Raw genomic sequence first — 20,371 nt, 5'->3', positions numbered from 1 at the left:
CAGAAGGAAGATTGGGCAATCTACTTCCATAGTGATACCACCTCGAAAACCCAAGGAGGGGTTGCTATTAGCCGGATCTGACTCAATAGCAGTGAGTTTGTTTTTTGGTATTACGGCCTGTTACTCTAATGCCCTTTTCTAAGCCTAAGCTTCAGGCAGAGTGCAAGGCTTTATATTTTCATGAGTTTTCTCTAAACGACATGAAATTCAAATGTGAAGAGCTCATAAAACATCTATCTATCTAGCACTGACCCATGTCATGGCCTTGGAAGAGGTCAACCCACCCATGTTACGTTGTCAGGCAAGCCACTCTCAGGGAACAGGCACTGAGTCCTGCCTGGGGTGAGCCCCTCAATCATTTCTTTCCTTCTCCAGTTCAATCAAGAGGGAGACTCTGTAGGGCAGTAGCTCTCAACAGGTGGGAGATTTTGCCCCCAGGGGACATTTGGCAGCTTCTGGAGACATTTTGGGCTATCATAACTGGGGGATGGGCGATAGGGTGCCGCTGGCATCTAGTGAGTGGAGACCAGGTGTGGTGCAGTGAATTACTTAATATGGCTCTTCTAGCCATGGTCTTTATTGACTCTCACCAGATGACTGGGTGTGACTATGAAAATGCAAGGTGCCTGTGGCCCACCCAGAGGATTGGACTGCTTGCTAATACCATAAATAAGGTACATGACACCCTTGTGGGGGTGAGACCATGCAAATAAGGTGTATGGAACTCTAACATGGGAATTTGTCAGTTTTGTCATTCTGCTAGGCTTAAAATGAACTATCCCGGAGACAGAAAGGGGGGAATCTCTACCATCAAGACAAAAGAGGCAGGAATAGAGCATGTCCTTTGAACCTGACATCCCTGTGCCAAAGAGACGGCAGAGAGATGGCGGCGGCAGAATCAAGAGTCCCGTGTGTGACAGAGTGGCAGGCTTCCCAGCCCATCAAATGAAAAAGCTGAGTGTCTTCAGCCTTGCTTATGGAGTAGGGTGCCTCTGTGGGTGACTATCAGCAAAGGCTAAAAGAGCTTCGTAACATTGGCCTGAGCCAGGAAAGGCCAAGGCCGGAGAGAAGTGTGCCTGTGGCATGGGTGAGAAGAAGCTATCCTAACTGAAGAACTGTATCCTGAGGTTGCTGATCCTGAATTGTAACCTGTTACTTCCCTAATAAACTCCATAACAGTGAGTATTGTCTGTGAGTTGTATGTGGTTACTGTAATGAATTATCAAATGCAGCAGAGAAGAAGTGTCATGGGAGGGACTGTTGCTGTCAGAATTGGTAGAAAGGCTGGAATTAGGCAACATGTCTGATCTCTACCTCATAGGAATCAGCTATGGGTTGATACTGCTCATGTGACTCTGTCTCCCCCTCATAAGAGTTAGAGGAGGTTGCTGGCAATGTCCCTATACTCTATATATACCAGGGATGCTGCTTAACATCTTATAATGCATGGGACAGCCGCCACAACAAAGAATTATCCAGCCCAACATGTCAATACTGTGGAGGCTGAGAAACCCTATTCTACGGTAGACTATACCAAAGGATGACTCCTCCAAAAAAGACAGTTGCCCTCGAGTTGATCCTGACTCATGGTAACTCCATGTGTCTCAGTGTAGAATTGCACTCCATCGGATTTTCAATGGCTAATTTTTTCAGAAGTAGGCCTTTCTTCCAAGGCACCTCTGTGTGTACTTGAACTTCCAACCTTTTAGTTAGCAGCTGAGCATGTGAACCATTTATACCACCCAGAACGTTCTTCAGTGCTCATCACAAAAATAGGCGCTGGGTTGATGTTTTGGCATCTGCCTTAAGAGTGAGCTCAAGCATCTCCTGGGCTCTAAGTCTCTCAGCTTATAACCACATCCTCCTTCTGGATGTGAGTCTTAATCTACCTGCTAGAGAAGCTGCCAGCAGAATGCCTAAGACTTAGAATGCCTAAGTCCCACTCCCAAAATCTACCCAACAAGCAACCAAAGCTACTCTCCCTGGGTTCAAATCCTGCCATATCCTCTTATTAATTGTATAAACTCTGAGAATCTGTTTAACCCCTCTCCACACTTCAGTTTCCTCATCTGTAAAACGGGAATAACAACAGTACGTATTTCATACAGTGATTGTGAGGGTTAAATCATAGAATGAGTATAAGTATTCAGAACAGTGCCTGGCACAAAAGCAGATACACAATGTTAACACTTTCTTTGCTGAATATAGCTGCTGCCTGTCACTCCCCCGAGTAAACCAACAGCCATTCAGAAGCAGAAGATAACCATGGCAGGCTGCTAAAATCCTGCAGAGAGTTAATACAGGTCCACTGAGGGGAAGCTGGGAGATGAGGAGGTCTCAGAACTGCTGAAAACCTGCTCTTTTGCCTGCTCTGAAAGGCTTGGGGAAAAGTCCCAATACCCCACCTCCCCAGAGGATCCAGCAGGGAGTTTCTGGGGCATGGAGAGCATACAAGCACCAGTTTGCCTCCACCTCTACCAAGGTGAGGATAGTGAAAGGATGATTTAATCTTTCTAAACCTCAGTTTTCCTCACCTTTTAATCAGAGATAAATATGGCCCCTAAGTCATAAAGTTGTTGTAAGAAGGAAATAAGTCAACAGATACAAAGAGAGCTGTCACATTTGGTCATGTAAACTGAGTCCATCGAGGAGGCTCTGGGCCCCTCACAGACAGTGTGGACACATTTATTTATCAAAAACTATTTTCTGGCAGTAAAGAATCTCCTTCTAGCAAAACAGAAATAGACTATAATCATTTTTCCAGCCACTGAAGTAGAGCATCTCCAGAGAGGGGTATCTTTTCCTAATTTGCACAAGGATCCCCTGGATGGAAAGTGCTTTTGAAGAACTCATAGAGGGCAGCTATTACCATGGAGTTTTAGCCACGGCTCACCTTCTCCAATTCCTGCAGAAACACCTGAGCAATCCAGGAGGCCCTCTCGAAGCAGGTGATCACTTCCTCCTCCCTCTCTGTCAGGCGGTGGCAGGAAGCAATGGAGTTGGGTAGGCGTTCCAGGGAGAGGCCTGCAGGAGGAGAACACCTCAGTCCTACTCTGCTCGGGCCCCTTGACCCCAGGCCCTTCCCATGACCCAGGGTGGGCTCACCCAAGGAGACATATGCTCTGGAGTAGCCAGCAGGAGGCAGAGGTCTATGGAGGGGAAGGAAGAAGCTAAAGCACTGGTGGTATTGGCTGCAGCTGGGATCAAGCAATGGCCTAATAGAAGGCATTCATACCCCATGTGGTGAAACACACTGTGTTAGCTCTATGACCAACTCTTCCCTATCCTTCCAGGCTAACTCCTCCATGAAGTCACTCCTGACTTCTTCCAGTTGCTGGAAGAAAAACACCTATGCTCACAACATTCACTATTTTCTACATTGTACTGTGGTTATTTATGGCCAGCTCTTCTCTCACTGATAGCTGAAAGCTGTATGTGGGCAAAATGTGACCCTTTTTGGGCTACCACATCTCCAGTACAGCACCTCACACAATAGAAGCTTGAAGTGTGTAGCATTTTATACGCACGTGCCTCTCCCATAGAACCAAATGGTTTCTACCTTGCATAAGTTATTTGTGTTCAGGTTTTATCTGCCCAGAGCAGACATCTGCTATGGATTAAACTGTGTCTCCCAAAAATACATGTTGTAAATCTTAACCCCCACAACCTGTGGATAAGGAGCTCTGGTGGTCCAGTGTATAAGGCATTTGACTGTTAACCATAAGGTTGGCAGTTCAAACCTACCAGCTGCTCTGTGGGAGGAAGATGAAGCAATCTACTTCTGTAAAGATTTACAGCCTTGCAAACCTAATGGGGGTCTCTGAGTTGGAATCAACTCAATGGCAGTGGGTTTTAGTAGTATACCTGTGATAGGAGCCCTGGTAGTACAGTGCTTAAGCACTCAACTGCAAACTGAAAGGTTAGCAGTTCAAGCCTACGAACCACTCCACTGGGGAATAATGTGGCAGTTTGCTCCAGTAAAGTCTGCTCCTTGAAAACTCTACGGGATAGTTCTACTTTGTCCTATAGGGTCACTGTTGTTGTTTATTTTTATGTGCCGTTGAGTTGGACACGACTCATAGACACCCCTCCTTGGGTTTCCGAGGCAGTATCACTACAGGAGCTCTCTAGCATAGTGCCTAAGGCACTTGACTGCTAACCAGAAGGCTGGCGGTTCAAACCCACCAGCCACTCCTCGGAAGGAAGGTTGGGCATTCCTACTTCCGTAGTGATACTGCCTCGGAAACCCAAGGAGGGGTCACTACGAGTCGTGGCGACTCGATGGCAAATAACAACAACAACAACAACAACATCACTACGGAAGTAGACTGCCCCATCTTCCTTCCGAGGAGTGGCTGATGGGTTTGAACCGCCAGCCTCCTGGTTAGCAGTCAAATGCCTTAGGCACTATGCTACCAGAGCTCCCATAGGGTCACTAGGAGTCAGGGACACTATGGGTCAGAATTAACTAGATGGCAATAGTTTTGGCTTTTGGTTTTGTGTAAATGCATGTAATCCCATTTGGGATAGTGCTTTCTTTGTTATGTTAATTCATCAGTGTGGGGAATGTCTTAAGCCAATCACTTCTTAAATACAAAAGGGGCAGATAAAGCACAGAAGCACTGAAGCACAGAAGGGGGACAGATACCACATGCAGATCACCAAGGAACTGAAGAGAGGCTGAAAGGACAAGGAGCCTTCCCCAAGGGTTGGTAACCTGAATTCTGACTTCCAATCTCCTAAACTGTGAAAAAACTAATTTCTGTTTGTTAAAGCCACCACTTGTGTTATTCCTGTTATAGCAGCACTAGATAATTAAGAAGGAATTTGGTACTGGGAGTAGAGTGCTGCTCTAACAAAACTTAAAATGTGGAAGTGGTTTTGGAATTGAATAATGGGTAGAAGGTTGGAGGAATGATGTGCTTTATAAGGCAGCCCTGGTTTGCCTTAAAGAGACTGTTAGCAGAATTATGGATATTAAGGGTGATTATGGTGAGTGCTCAGAAAGAACTGAGAGCTGTGATGAAAGAGTTTAACATCATAAGCAATAAGCTACTAGAAATATGAACATTAAGTGTGCTTCTGGTGAGACTCTGAAAGGAAACGAACATGTGATTGGACACTGGAGAGAAAGCGATGCTTTTATGCAGTGGCAAAGAACTTGTCTGAATTATGTCCAATCGTTTGGAAGGAAGAACTTGTAAGTGAACTTGGATATTTGGCTGGAAAGATTTCCAAGCAAGATCTTAAAGGGGCTATGTGGTTTCTCCTTGCTGCTTATGTAAGTAAAATGAGAGGTGAAAGAAATAATGAACTGTACAAAATGAAACCAGAACTTGAACAATTCTGTTGTACAAACTAAGAAAATGTGTCATGGAAAAACTTTCACCAAAGGTATGGCTACTCATTCTTTTGTTCAAGAGATTGAACCTGTGACTGATGGTCTACTCAACAGAAAGGTAGAGAGATAGTTCAAAATGAAGGAAAGCTGCCTACCTTCTGGAAATCTACAGGCAGGGCACAGGCTAGTTACCTAGTGCTGCTATACAAAATTACAAAAAATGAATGGCTTTAACAAACAAAAGGAGCTCCTGTGGTGTAGTAGTTAAGGCATTTGCCTCCTAACCAGAAGATCAGCAGTTTGAACCCACCAGCTGCTCTGGGAAAGAAAGATGAGTCAGGCAGTCTGCTTCTGTAAAGATATACAGCCTTGGATACTCAATGGGGGTCACTATGAGTTGGAAGTGACTCAATGGCAGTGAGTTTTTAACAAACTACTTTCTCACAGTTTAGGAGGCTAAAAGTCTTAATTCAGGGTGCTGGCTCGAGGGGAAGGCGCTCTCTCTTTCTGTTGGCCTTGGAGGAAAGACTTTATCTCTTCTGAGCTTCTGCTCCTGAGTGATCTTTACGTAGCTTGCCATCTCTGTTCCCCCGTCTCTGCTTCTCACTTGCTTGTTTAGTCTTTTTTATATCTCAAAAGAGATGGCTTGAACACATGCTGTTGTTGTGTTGTTATGTGCTGTCGAGTCCAACCCGACTCATAGCAATATTGTTAAGTGCTGTTGAATTGGCTCTCATAGCGACCCTATGTACAACAGAGCAAAACACTGCTGGGTCCTGTGCCAGCCTCACAATACTTGCTATATTTGAGCCCATTGTTGCAGCCACTGTGTCAATCCATCTCGTTGAGGGCCTTCCCGTTTTTCAGGGACCCTCCACTTTACCAAGCATGATATCCTTCTCCAGGCAATGGTTCCTCCTGACAACAAGACCAAAGTAGGTGAGACGAAGTCTGGCTGTTCTTGCTTCCAAGGAGCATTCTGGCTGCACTTCTTCCAGGACAAATTTGTTAGTTCTTCTAGCAGTCCATGGTACTTTCTGTATTCATCATCACCACCACAACTCAAAAGCATCAACTCTTCTTCAGTCTTCCTTATTCATTGTCCAGCTTTCACACGCATATGAGGTGGTTGAAAACACCATGGCTTCGGTTAGGTGCACCTCAGTCTTCAAAGAGACTTCTTTGCTCTTCAGCACTTGAAAGAGGTCTTTTGCAGCAGATTTGCCCAGTGTAGTATGTCATCTGATTTCTTGAATGCTGCTTCCACTGGTGTTCATTTTGGAACCAAGTAATATGAAATCTTTGACAGCTTCAATCACTGCTATTCATAAGGTTTTCACTGGAAGTGGATGGCCCTTTCCTTCTTCCAAGTGTGTATTAGTCTGGAAGCTCCGCTGAAATCTTTCCACCATTGGTGACCCTGCTAGGATTTGAAATACTGGTGGCATAGCTTCTAGCCTCACAGCAACATGCAAGCCACCACAGTACAACAAACTGACAGAGAAGTGGTGGATTTAACACATATTCTACACTAATCCTACCACATTAATATAAAAGACAACTCATTCCCAAATGAAATTATAACCACAGGCATAGATGTTAGGATTTACAACACATATTTCCTGGGGACACAATTCAATCTGTAACACAAGTCAACAGAATGACTTAATTGCAAACATCTGTTGTCCTCCAAGAACCAGAAGGCATCATCCTGGAGATCAGCAGAATTGTTGGAAGGATCATGGCTAGCAGGACTGCCTCCATTTGAAAGGGTGAGAAAACCACCTCCTAGGCTTCAAAGAGTCAGATCTCCATTACCTCAGTTCTAGAACGTGAGGCTGTTGTACAGGCGGGCCAAGAGAATAGGGCCACTGCCCAAAGCTAAGAAGGGGAGGCTATCATTTGCAAAGGCCAGGTTCGGATGGAGCCACAAGGGGCTGAGGGAGTAGGATCCGAACTAAGGTGGACTAGGAGAATGGGGCTATCCAGTGGACCTGGAAGGAGGGGTTCATGCCCAGGGCCAATGAGCCTCCACCCAGAATGTGGAGAACTTGACCAACACCCACAGTCTGAAGGGTAGGGTCATTGCCCAGACTGTCCTAGAGAACAGAGGGTCATTTTCAAGCCCTGAGAACTAATGTAGGTTATTCTGTTGAATTTTAGACTTGCTCAGTGCTCATGAACCCTACTTTCCAATTTCTCCCATTTGTAATGGAAACATCTACACTGTGTTTATTCCACCATTGTACTCTGGAAATGGATAACTTCTACTCTAGGTTTCACAGGTCCAATGATGAAAAAGAACTTTTCCCCAGGACAGAACATATCCAAAGTCTCACCCATACTTGATTTAAATGATCCAGAAGATGAGATTTTGGATTTAAGAGTTGATGCTGGAATGGGACAGGACTTTTGGGATGATGTGATGGTGTTTTGCACATGGCAAGAACATGAATTTTGGGGAGCCAAAGAGTAGACTGTTGGGGATAGAACTGTGTCTCAAAAAAACACATGTTGTTCCTATAGTTATATTAGTTGCAATTGATATTACACCTGTGGTTATAATCCCATTTAGGAATGGGTTTGTTACCTTAATGAGGCAATATTAGTGTAACCCACTCACTGCCATTGAGTTGATTCTGACTCATAGTGACCCTTTAAGACAGAGTAGAACTGCCCCATAAGCTTTCCAAGGCTGAAAATCTTTACAGAAACAGACTGCTTCATCTTTCTCCTGTGGAGCGGTTGGTGGGTTTGAACTGCTAACATTTCTGTTAGCAGCCAAATACTTTAGCCACTATGCCACCAGAGCCCCTTGTATTAGTGTAAGGTATGTCTTAAATCAGTCTGTTTTGAGATATAAAAGAGCAGATTAAGCAAGCAAGCAAGCAAAGGAGGAGGAAGACCAATGTCAGGCTACATGAAGATCTTCAAGGGAACAAAGAACAGGAACAGGAGACAAGCACCTTCCTCCAGAGCTGACAGAGGCAGCCTTCCCCTAAAGAAACGGCCTTGAAGTTGGACTTCTAGCCTCCTAAACTGTAAGAAAATAAATTTGTTAAAGCCAATATATATACATGTTGTATATCCTAACCCATATATCTGTGAATATAATCCATTTGGGAATAGGATTTTCTTTGTTATGTTACTTAGGCCATGTCAGGATGTGCCATAAGCCAATCATTTTTGAGATTTACATAAAAAAAAGCAGATAAGGCACAGAAGGAAGTAAGCACAGATGAGGAAAGATAGACAGATCCCAGGCCACATGAAGATCACCAAGAAACCAAGAAACAAACTTCTAGAGCTAATAAAGAAATTTAGCCAAGTTGCAGTCAACAGACCAAAATGAGTTGGGTTTCCATACACCAGGAATAAGAAATCTGAAAGGGAAATTAGGGAAACGATTTCATTTACAACACCATTTATGAGAATAAAATAACGAATAAATTTAACCACGTATGTGAGGGACTTACATAAGGAAAATTATAAAACAGTGCTGAAAAGATTAAAGAAGACTTAAATAAATCTGGAAATCTAGTATGTTTATGAATTGGAAGACATAATATTGTTAAGACGTCGATAGTACTCAAAGTAATCAATAGATTCAACACAATTCCAGTTAAAATTCCAAGAACTTATGGTGCCTGGGTACCACTGTCAACCACTTGGAGGGGGATCTATGTAGGAGTTCCTGGACAGAGTGGGAGAACAATATGGAATGAAACTCAAAATCATTTGGGGGAGGAAAAAAAAAAAAAAGGATCAGGTTTAGTCTGATAGAGCCTGGTGGAACCACTGAGACTATGGCCCCTAGCTGCCCTGCAGGTCTGGAATTGAACCCACATTTGTGGCTTCCAGCCAAACAGAAGACAGGCTTATGTGGTGAACATTTACCTGAGGTAGACACACACCTTGGAGAGAGGAATCATGGGAGAATAGAAGGGCTGTGCATGCATAGGGAGACAGCTCAGGGGGCAGGAGTACATGGAAGGAAGAATCCAGTGAAGAGGTAACTATTGGGAGGAAGTGGGAGGGGAGCTATTGCATTGTGGTAAATTGTAGTCAATGTCATGAGACAAAATGTTGTGAATTGCTGTGTGGAAAGTGAATTTGCTCTGTAAACTTTCACCCAAATCACAATTAAAAAATAAAATTTCAAGAACTTTCTTTACAGAAAAGGAAAATCTTCAACTTCATATGAAATAGCAAGAGGCATCCAATAGCTAAAGTAATATTAAAAAAAAAGAGAATAAAGTAGGAGAACTCACCCTTACTTATTTTGAAACATATTATATAGTTATAGTAATCAAAACAGCATGGTACTGGTATAACAATAGACACAGGCCAATGGAAGAGAAATGAGAATCTAGAAATAAACCCACACATGTACAGTCTGATTTTTGAAAAGGGTGCTAAGTCCATTCAATGAAGAAAGAAGAATCTCTTCAATAAATGATATCAGCAAAACTGGATTTCTACACGCAGAAAAATTAAACAGGATCCATGCCTCACACCATATACAAAAACAAATTCAAAATGGATTAAAGACCTAAATGTGAAAACTACAACTATAAAATTATTAGAAGAAAATGCAGGGACAATGCTATCAGGCCTACTGTCAGTAACAGATTATCTAGTATAACATTAAAAGCATAAACAGCAGAAGACAAAATAAGTACATGGGACCTCATAAAAATTAAAACTTTTGTTCATCAAAATACTTTACCAAATCCTGGTTTCATGGATTAATTAATTAGCATAATAATGTGTTTACTGCTTCTGTTCTACCTCCTACTTCATTGTGTAGTGCCTGGGGTCTTACAAGATGGCAAGCAGCCATCCAAGGCACAAGAATTGGTCTATTCACCTGAACAATAGAGTAAGAAGGAGTGTCAGGAATTGGAGGAGGAAATGCAATGTGTGGCTGATTGCCTTCATGAACAACTGCCTCCTCTGCCATAAGGCCAGCAGAACTGGATGGTACCCATTACTGAACATTTTAATCAAAGATTCTATAGACGAATCCTGATCAAAAGGGGGAAAATGCAAAACAGAACTTTAAATTCCTAAACCCCTGAAACTACTGTCCTGAGATAATCTTTAAACCTTAACCAAACACATCCCATGAAGACTTCTTAAAACCAAACAACAGTTTAGCTTAACTAGTAAAAAAAAATCTGCCAGATCTATCTGTAAGAGATCAAACTGACAACAGCTCTTGAAAGTTTTTAGATAGAAATCTTAGAGGGCAGTGAGATGTTAATGGGGGAGGAACAACTCAGAAAAGAAGAGTAAGAATGGTTGTATAACTTAATTCAAAGAAGGTAACCAATGCACTGAATTATACATGTAGAAACTTGTTTTGCCATGTATATTGGTGTTTTGCCATGTATATTCTCAATGGCAATAAAATAAATTATTTTTTAAAAATAAAGTCTACAAAGAGTAAAGGTGAAATATGACAGAGGGCCAGGTTCCTAACAATATTGTTTGAGCACCCAGATTCAGCTTTGCCTAAAGCTCTATCCCCTGAAATTTTCCAATATATGAACCAATAAATCCTGCCCCCACCTACTATTTATTTATTTTTGTCTAAGACAGTTTGAGTTGTTTCTGTTACTTGCAACTAACACAGACCAGAGTAGAGAGCACTGTCTTCTGGACTGGTGGTTCCCAATGGGCAGAATCTATGTCTATTTAATCTTTCTTTCCCACACAGTACTTTACCAATTTCTGTGTTGGCAGAGAATATTCAATATAGCGTTGACTGCCTGAAGAATGAACAAAGTAGTCTTAGAAGAAATACAACCAGAATTCCTTAGAAGTGAAGATGTCAAGATCTCAGCTCGCTTACTTTGGATACATCATCAGGAAAGACCAATCACTAGAAAAGGATATAATGTTTGGAAAAATAGAGGGTTAGCAAAACACAGGAAACCCTCAGTGAGATGCCTGACACAATAGCCACAACACTGGACTCTAATACAACAACTATTGTGAAGCTGGCGCAGGACTGGGCAATGTTTCATTCTGTTATACATAAGGTCAACTGTGAGTCAGAGCCAACATAATGGCAACTATCAAAAAGTGCTCAAGATGAATTCACTGAAGGAATGTGTAAGATAGAATCCTTGACTCTTCTTCTATAGTCTGAACATCCAAATAATAACCAGGTCCAGAATATTTAAAATCTCCCTTTCCTCTCCTCTTCCTACCCTTTAACTCTTGACTCTTGACTAGATGCCACATGGTCTCATAACTGGCCTCCCTGCCTCTAGCTTTACTCCACTCTAATCCAGCCTGCACTCTGATCCCAGAGTGATTCTTTTAAACCACTGCTGCTTAAAACCCTCCAGGGGTCCCCACTTCTTCAGGTTAAGGTCCAAACTCCTCTCTCCATACCAAGCCTTCCAAGACCCAGTTCCTGCCACCTCTCCAGCTTCATCTCTTACCACACCACAAGTGTCGTATCCACATCCAACTTGCTATTCCCAACTGCTGGGTTGGGAGGTGCCTCCCTGACTTTGCTCAAGTTGCCTCTCCTGCCTGGAATGCATCCACATAAGTCCACCCAAAATTACTGCTCAACTACTGAGACACTGCTTGAGTGTTGTCTGGTCCATGAAGCCCTTCCTGGGATACCCTGGTGTAACTGCCCGTTTCAGCCTTTGGGCCCAAGCATGTTGTTGTTGTTATGTGCCGTTGAATTCGGACCTGACTCATAGCAACCCCTCTTTGGGTTTCTGAGGCAGTATCACTGCAGAAGTAGATTGTCCAACCTTCCTTTCAAGGAGTGGCTGGTGGGTTTGAACCGCCAGCCTTCTGGTTAGCAGTCAAGTGCTTTAGGCACTATGCTACCAGAGCTCCTGGGCCCAAGCATACCCTACGTCCATATTCCTACTGTTCCCCGTACTTATTCATCTACATACCGGTTTCCCCAATGAGACTGTAGGCTCTTTCAAGGCACCAATCTGATCTTACTCACCTTTCTACCAAATGGCACACAAGGCACTCAAGTATTGGCTAGCTGAATGTAAACACAACAAGCTTGATCATGTCTGACAAAGCACAAAGTGTTCTACAAATATAAGGTAAGGAATGACTGTTTTTCTTGGCTAGCTTCCAACTCAAATGGCTTAGTGACATTGCCCTCAGCCAGGCAGGGTGTGACCAGGTCCAAAGGCTAGGGTGCACTGGGCTGAGAGAGGTGGGCACAGAATGTGGCTTGCTCAATACAAAGACTCAGTTACCCAGGTCCCAAGTGTCAACATGCCTCCTGCCAAATGAGTCATGACTAGGGGGAAAGGTTCTTCACTCTAGAGGACTAAGAGGGGGAGGAGCAACAAAGGCAGAAGCAGAGGAGATGCAGAAAGAAGGAAGGAGAAGGCAGGCCCACCTGCTCCCTGCCAGTGCTGCCCTAGACATGTGGCCTGTCTACCATACAGGAAGATGAGATAAACACCAATCAGCAGATGGCAGCAGGATGCAGTCAATTCCAGAAGAAAGAGTGGGTCTGTTTTAACATGGCTGCCCTGTGCCCTCACAGCACCACCTCTGGAGTCCTCACTGGGAAGGTAATGCCAGGGGCCTAGAAGGTTCAGGGTGCCAGTCCCAACCCACCTGTGGGCTGGCCACTGCAAAGCAGTGGATTCGGTATTTGAATTCAGTGTCTGTGGAGCCACTACCTTTCCTGTGCACCACTGGTCCCTTCTACTCCCATCAGACACCTAACCACCATAATTCTCTGAGAATTCTAAATCCTATCCTCCCTGAAAGCTCAAAGTAAAACTACCTCCTTTCTGAAGCTTTCCAGCTGAAGGTAAGCCTCCCTACCTCTGAGCTAACAGAACATTTTTAGCTGCATTTCCCACAGTTTATGCCTCATCTTACACAGTAATCAGGAGCTTTGTTGACAAAGTGCCTAAGGCATTTGACTGCTAACCAGAAGGCTGGCAGTTCAAAGCTATTAGCCATTCCTTGGAAGGAAGATTGAGCAATCTACTTCTGTAGTGATACTGCCTAGGAAACCCAAAGAGGGGTCGCTGTGAGTCAGAGATGACTCAACAGTGGTGAGTTTGGTTTTTGGCTTCTTGGCCATTTCCAGTTGATCTCTGTACCCCAGTGAGACAGCTTGGGGCTAGCAGGCAGTGAGCAAGTAGGCAAATGGATATATTCATTCATATCCAGTAGTTTCTGGAGAATTCAAATAAACTGTGGTATATTTATACAATGGAATACTAAGAAGTAAGAAAAGAACAAAGTTATACACAGCATGGATGAATCTCTCACAAATTTTATTGCGCAAAATAAGCCAAATATCTAAAAGTACATACTGCATGATTTAATTTATATAATGTTCAAACTCACTGCTATTGAGTCGGATTCGACTCATAGCAACCACTCCTTGGGTTTCCGAGGCAGTAGTTTGCCTCATTTTCCTTCCGAGGAGTGGCTGGTGGGTTTGAACCACCAGCCTTCTGTTTAGAGTAGTCAAATGCCTTAGGCATTGCGCTACCAGAGCTCATAATGTTCAAAGAAATGTAAAATTAATCTATACTAACAGAAACCAACTAGTGGATGCTAGACGGAGGGCGCGTGGGAACTTCCTGGAATGACAGAAATATTTTATGTCTTTATTGGGGTGTTGGTTACATGGGTGTTTACATTTGTCTAACATATTGAATTAAACATTTAAGATTTTTGCATCTCACAGTATGCAAATAATAGTACAGTTTTGAAAAGAAGCAGTTATGAGTCCAGAGAATGAAATTATTAAAACACAGTGAATATCCTCATTGAGTCCTATAAAATAATTTCCAACATACATAAGACCAGAAAGTTCCTGGACTGGCATGGCTGTTCCTAGTCAGGGTCATAGTCAGACATCTGGTTTTGCCTATAAAAGGGACTTTTTACCTTTCATTTAATCTCTGACTGATATGAAGGTCCATTTTCCTGTCCACAGAGGTCTGATCTGAAACCTACCCAGGGACTCTGACCTTTGAGTTTCTTCACCCTCTGCTCAGTCAGTATTTTTGCACAAGAGGCCAAATCACAATACTAGATCCAAAATGCAGCCAGCCATTCCACCCCAATGGGTCTCAGTGGCTGTAACACAACCCTGTCCTGTGGGCAGGTGGCCAAGAAGTGCTGGGCAGTGCCTCATGGTTTCTACTGACAGAAGGAGCCTTTCCTATAAAGGCACCCAGCTCTAAAGTCAAGAGAGGTTTGCTTTTTGTTTGTTTCCTAAATTTTATTTTGCTGTTGCTGAAAATATACACAACGCATACACCAATTCAACAATTCCTACACATACAATTTAGTGATACTGATTGCATTCTTCAAGTTGTGCAACCAGTTTCACCCTCCTTTTCTGAGTTGTAAACCTCAAGATGTTACTTTTTAAGTAACTGAACTTTCGGTTTGGAAGCAAGCTGAACATGGCACACGGACTGAACAGCAAGCTGGTCCTGGCTTCTACTCTGAGGTGACTCACCATGTTCCAGGAGCCCCACCCTTAGAGCCTTGGGCTCCGGATACAGAGGTGAGGACCAGAAAACTTCCCCTGCAACTGTTCTGCCCAAACAAGCCGAACTCCCTCCCACTAACCCACCAATCACGGGGCATGGGGCACTTATAGCTCTCACAGAGGGCAACACCCAGAATTGGGTACCCCAGATGGGAAGGAGGGGGAGGAAAGAAATGCAAGCCATGGTTCAGCCCTCAGAGAAAGAATGTCAAGGCCACTTGGGAAGAAGCTCCCAAATCATATTTAAAAAGGGGTAACTTGGCACCAGGTATCCAAAAGCCTCCAAAATGGTATACCCTTTGAACCAGTAATTAAATTTTGAAAATTTTATTCTAAAAACAGTAATGTATGCAAAAGTTTAGCTTCAACAGCATTGTCTATAATGGCAAAAAAACAAAAAAGAGAGAGATTTAACCTACAGGGCAGGTTCACTGGAGGACAGGCTCACTTAAACACAAAAGATCCTTACTATGAAATGTGAAGGTATTTTAAGAAGTGATGTACATATCTAGTGGAAAATGGTTCATAAGATACTAACTTAAAAAAGCAAACTACAAAGCATGATTGCATGAATTTATTTTTGTTAGGAAAAAAAGCACATACAAATACATAGGAAAAAAGGCTCAAAGGATAATTACTTCAAAATGTTTACAGAGATATGAGTTACAAGCTCATTGGGTGACCGTGATAATTAAATTATATGCTATATATTAGAAACAACAGAGTATGTTCTTAGAAAACACTTCCAAGTGATGCTCATGATGACCTTTAACCTTATCCTAGGATTACTTATAAGAAATCTAATTTAGGGAGAAAGATTCATTTCTAGACCCCTCAGCTAAAAATGCCATACTTGAGACTAGATCCAGTCTTCTCACATTAATACCCTCTGGCATAGTGGATAAGGCATTTGGCTGCTAATCAGAAGGTCAGTGGTTCAAACCCACCAGCCACTCTGCAGAAGGAAGACAGAGCAATCTACTTCCATAAAAATTTACAGCCTTGGAAACTCAATGGGGTTTGCTGTGAGATGAAATTGCCTAGATGACTGAGTTTGGTATTTCTGGAGTTTTTTTGTTCTCCCAACTAGACTCGCAGGGTGTCCTTGCCTTCCCCGTCAGTGACTCACCAAAACAAACAAACAAACAAACAAAAAAACAAGCCCATTACTGTTGATTCTAACTCATAACAATCTCATGTGTTGCAAAGTAGAACTGCCCCATAGGGTTTTCTTGGCTGTACCCTTTATGGAAGAAGTTAATCAGACCTTTCTTCCAAGCACCACTGGGTAGGTCTGAACTGCCAACCTTTTGGTTAATACTTGACCACAAACTGTTTATACCACTTATGGAGCTCTGGTAGTGTACCTAAGGCATATGACTGCTAACCAGAAGGTTCAAACCCACTAGCTGCTCCACAGAAGGAAGATGGGGCAATCTACTTCTGTAAAGATTTACCACCTCAGAAACCCAATGGGGGTCACTATGAGTCAGAATCAACTTGATGGCAGTGAGCTTGGTTTGGTTTAGGGACCCCGAAGGCCAGGATAAGCAGTTTAAATCTTGCCTTTGTTGCAGTGGAAACCCTTGAAGGGGTTTCAGCAGGGGAGCCGTGTGACCATTATGCTTTGGAAAGATGACTCTGACTGATGTGCGTAGGGTGAGATGCAAAGGGAGAGGACAGAGGGCAGAGACCAGTTATGAGGCTATTTACTTGCCTCAGCAAGATGGCCTTGGCTGGGCCCAGGACTGCAGCTGTAGAGAAGGGGTATAATCAGATTATCAGATTTGGGCTACATTTTGGAGGCAGAGTCTGAAGGATTTACTGGTGGACTGGATAGACAGGGGGGTTTAGAAGAAAGAACATCAAGGATCAATCTTACGCTTTTGGCCTAATCAACAAGTATATAGTAGTGATGGCTACTAAGCCAGAGGGAGAAAGGATGGAAATCAAGGGTTTTAATTTGTTCAAGTCATCTTAAACTGTCTGTTGATAACAAAGCTTAGAAGTTCTTCCTCCTCTGACAGGGCCCAGCCATCTCCCAGGTGCCACCACAAGGCCCTAAAATCCAGTACTCTACTGCCAGCAGGATCAACCTGGAGCTGGCTCAGCCTGAGCACAGGTGTGACTAACAGACTGGGTGAGAGGGAGCACTGAGAGCCAGGCACAGACCACTTGGATATGGAAGTGACAGATGTTTTCATGAAGATGTTACACTTTTCTACCTCAGTGAAACATCCGTGGTTTTCACACTGCTCTGAACAAATAAACTTGACTTACAGACAATAACTACTGCTCTATCACCACCAAATACACACATTTGTACCCACAATGTTTATGCACTTCAGGCAAGGGAAACCCAAGACTAGTTCAACAGCCCCTGAGCTCAAGCTCCCAAGTTGGGATCTAAAGTCTTCTCTGAGAATCAGAAAATATCCTTGGGCCTCACCCGCATCCCTCCCACTTCAGAGGAGACCCAGCCCTGTGAGGGATGCCTCTGAATGCCAACTTCCTCTGTTCTAAAGGGGAATGAGGGTGAGTGAATGTGGTATTGTATTTTGGAAGTGGGAGTGAAGAGACCCAGCAGTTCCACGTGGGAGACATCCATACTCAGTTCCTCCGCCAGCCTTCCAACAGGCGTTGGAAGAGGCCCTGTCAGGCCCACTCATCTTTCCTGCCCCATATCATCCCAACATCCTCCCTCCAGTCAGGTGTGCTTAGAAACAAACTCCCTGCCCAAATGGAACCAGAGAACAGAATCCACTGTAAAAAAGCAAATAAAGCTGTAGTGTAACAGCATGGCCAGGAGGAGTCCTCAGGAGTGAGAGAGTCAGGCTTACAATCGGAGACAGCCAGAAACTGATGGTCAGGCTGACTCTGGGTGGAAGTCTCTAGTTCATCCACGAGCTAACAGATGTCCCCTGTGCCTCATTTCTGTTAGCCTCAGTTCTTTCATCCGTAACACAGCCTAGATCATTTCTAGAGTTCCTGCAATCTAAAATTCTGAGCAGCAGTACCATGGGGGTGTTTATGAACTCCGGCTGTCTGGTTTTGAACCCTGGCTCTACCACTTCCTATGGGATCTTACATGAGTCACTTTACCTCTTCCAACCTCAGCTCCTCATCTGACATGGGTCCAACCTCAACTCCTCATCTGTATCGTGGGAATGAAGAGTACACCTACTCAGAGGGTTACTGTGTGGATTAGATGAAGACACACTTGGCAGGGAGTGAGGGCTTAGTAAATACTTTTCTGTGAACTCTCTGGCCTCCTGCTGCTACCACTCTCATGCTCATACAATTTCTTCAGGATGACTGACCCATCATCCCTACCCCTTTTGGGTGTGGCCCCTAGTTTCTGTAAGGAGAGACCCACCAGATCCCCCCACTCCCAGGAAAATCAGCATTGTGCAACCCTGGTAGCCACATGCATGGTCTCAAGCACACACAGGCAGGTAAACCTCAGCATGCCAAGCAGCAAAGTACAGTCACTGCAACAGGACAGGACAGGCAGAAAGGAGGCAGGACAGTGGGTCACATGCAGGCAGTGGGGGTATGAGCTAGCAAAGCTTGTGTCTGAGCAGCCCATGTGGGCAGCAGTGCCCGGCTCCTTACCTCCCCTGCAGGACCTCTGACCACCGGGACTGTGCTCCCCCAAGAAGCTGGAGGCATGCTGGAAAGAGCAGAGAGCAGGAGAGAGGGAGCAATATGTACTGAGCCAGGTTTACAGGGAAAAGTACTGAAAAGAAAACCCAAGGAAGGGCATTCAGTTTGGGGAGTCCATGGAAGAAGTGGTTTTCCAGAGACCCGAAAGATCCAAGCCCCAAATGAAGATCATCCCCAAGACTGCTATGCCAGGGCACAGAAAGGGGGATGAGAGAACAAAGGGAGAAGACCCACACATACACATATGGGCCATCCCGCATGGGCCTCTGCCCTCCCACAGGATGGTGCTGGGTCTGTCCAGAGTGACAATCTCGGTGGAGTTCTTGGGACAGCATGAGCAACCTCTCAATGAGGAGAGGGACCCAAGGATTCAGGGATGGAAAAACAACCTACAACAACTCCCACCAAAATTTATTCATGGTTAAATAAATGGGACTGCTAGCAGAGCAGAGGGGAAGTCACTGTTTAGGAGGTGCTGAGCTTCTCTCACAGGTTTGGAAATGGATAGTAGTGATGGTTGCACAATGTAGTGAATGGAATTGATGTCCCTGAATTGCACATGTAAAAGTTATTGAAATGGCAAATATTTTGTTACATATATTCCACCAAAATACAATTTAAAAAAAAAAAATTCTTACAACTCAGAGCCAAAAGAGGATCTGCCCTGTACAGATGTCACAGTCACCCCACGGCAACCCAAAGGAGACAGAGAAGTGTGAGTGTGGGAAAAGGGGAGTGAGGATACAGGGGTCAATCCCATTCCTAGACCAAAGTCAGAGAGTAGAAGGTCTAGTCCTGGATCTACCATAAATCTCTGGGTGACTCTGGACAAGGTCCTTACCCCCTCTGAGCCTCAGTTTCCCCATATATAAGATGAGGAGAATGTTAGAATGTTCCTATGTACAACAGAAAAAATGGTGATATGAACTCTATGCTGATGCCAGGTAATGATCCCTACAAAGACATGGGCATTTCTAGACTTTTCTCTGGGAGTTAGTTTGTATTGGGATAGGGAAATGGTCAAACATCCAAGATTCCTGGCAACAGGAATCTCCAAGGCAGGAACAGCTCAGACCTTTTCATCATTGGATCCTAGCACTTGCTCACTGGGCTGCTCACAGTCAGTACCCAACCGATACCCAAGGACGGACTGACTGCTCTCCAGCATCAGGCATCCAATTTGTAGTCAATGCAGTCACTAGAACCAGCCTGACATTTCTGTAAGCCTTTCTCAACCTGAGTACACAACTCAGCTGATTCTTCTTGGTCATGGTAACCTGGAAAGGGCAGTCATGACCTCTGTCTTACAGATTAAGCCAACTGGGCCAAGATAGGGGAAGAAGTGATTGGCCCAAAGGCACACAGCTGGGTAACTAGGTATCAACAGAGCCAGCGGAGAACACGAGTGTTCTAACATCCTGGCCTGGGCACCAGGCTGCTCAGCCAGAACGTGGAATGGCTGGTGTACATCCTAGCTGGCCAGAGCTCTGGAACTACTGGGGTTAAACATCTAGAACATTGCTCCTGTAGGCCCACTCTCAACTGTATCCACTGCCCCACGGCTGTCTCCTACTCCAGGCACCTGGGGGGCCAGACTAGCTGGACACTGTGGTAAAGAGCTCAGAGAGTCAGAGAGGATCCATATCTACCTTTGATGACAAAGGCCTCCGCCAGCAGCCGCATCTGGTAGAGGGGCTTGTTCTCCACAGACATGTCGTCGATCCCAGCCCGTGCGTACATGCTGATGGCATCTCGGTATGAACCCTCCATGTAGTGCAGCTTGCCCAGGATCAACATGGCCTCACACAGATACTGTGGCTAAAAGGACAAGA

General features: G+C 44.2%; 1 protein-coding gene across 1 annotated transcript in view; it reads right to left on the bottom strand.

Moving 5' to 3' along the window:
* The window catches only part of TTC7A (tetratricopeptide repeat domain 7A), a 159,963-nt gene that overhangs the window by 125,656 nt on the left and 13,936 nt on the right, over positions 1–20,371 (bottom strand). The window contains exons 3-4 of the mRNA XM_007944399.1: positions 20,189–20,357; positions 2,894–3,024 (exon numbers count right to left, since the gene is read on the bottom strand). Coding sequence (XP_007942590.1) covers positions 2,894–3,024; positions 20,189–20,357 — 300 coding nt within the window. The remainder of the gene's footprint in view (positions 1–2,893; positions 3,025–20,188; positions 20,358–20,371) is intronic.

The sequence above is a fragment of the Orycteropus afer genome, unplaced genomic scaffold (assembly GCF_000298275.1).
Source record: "Orycteropus afer afer isolate SDZICR_OR568_19922 unplaced genomic scaffold, OryAfe1.0 scaffold00124, whole genome shotgun sequence".
NCBI classification, from domain to species: Eukaryota; Metazoa; Chordata; class Mammalia; order Tubulidentata; family Orycteropodidae; genus Orycteropus; species Orycteropus afer.
Note: the sequence above shows the minus strand (reverse complement) of the source record. Positions and strands in the feature narration are given on the sequence as shown.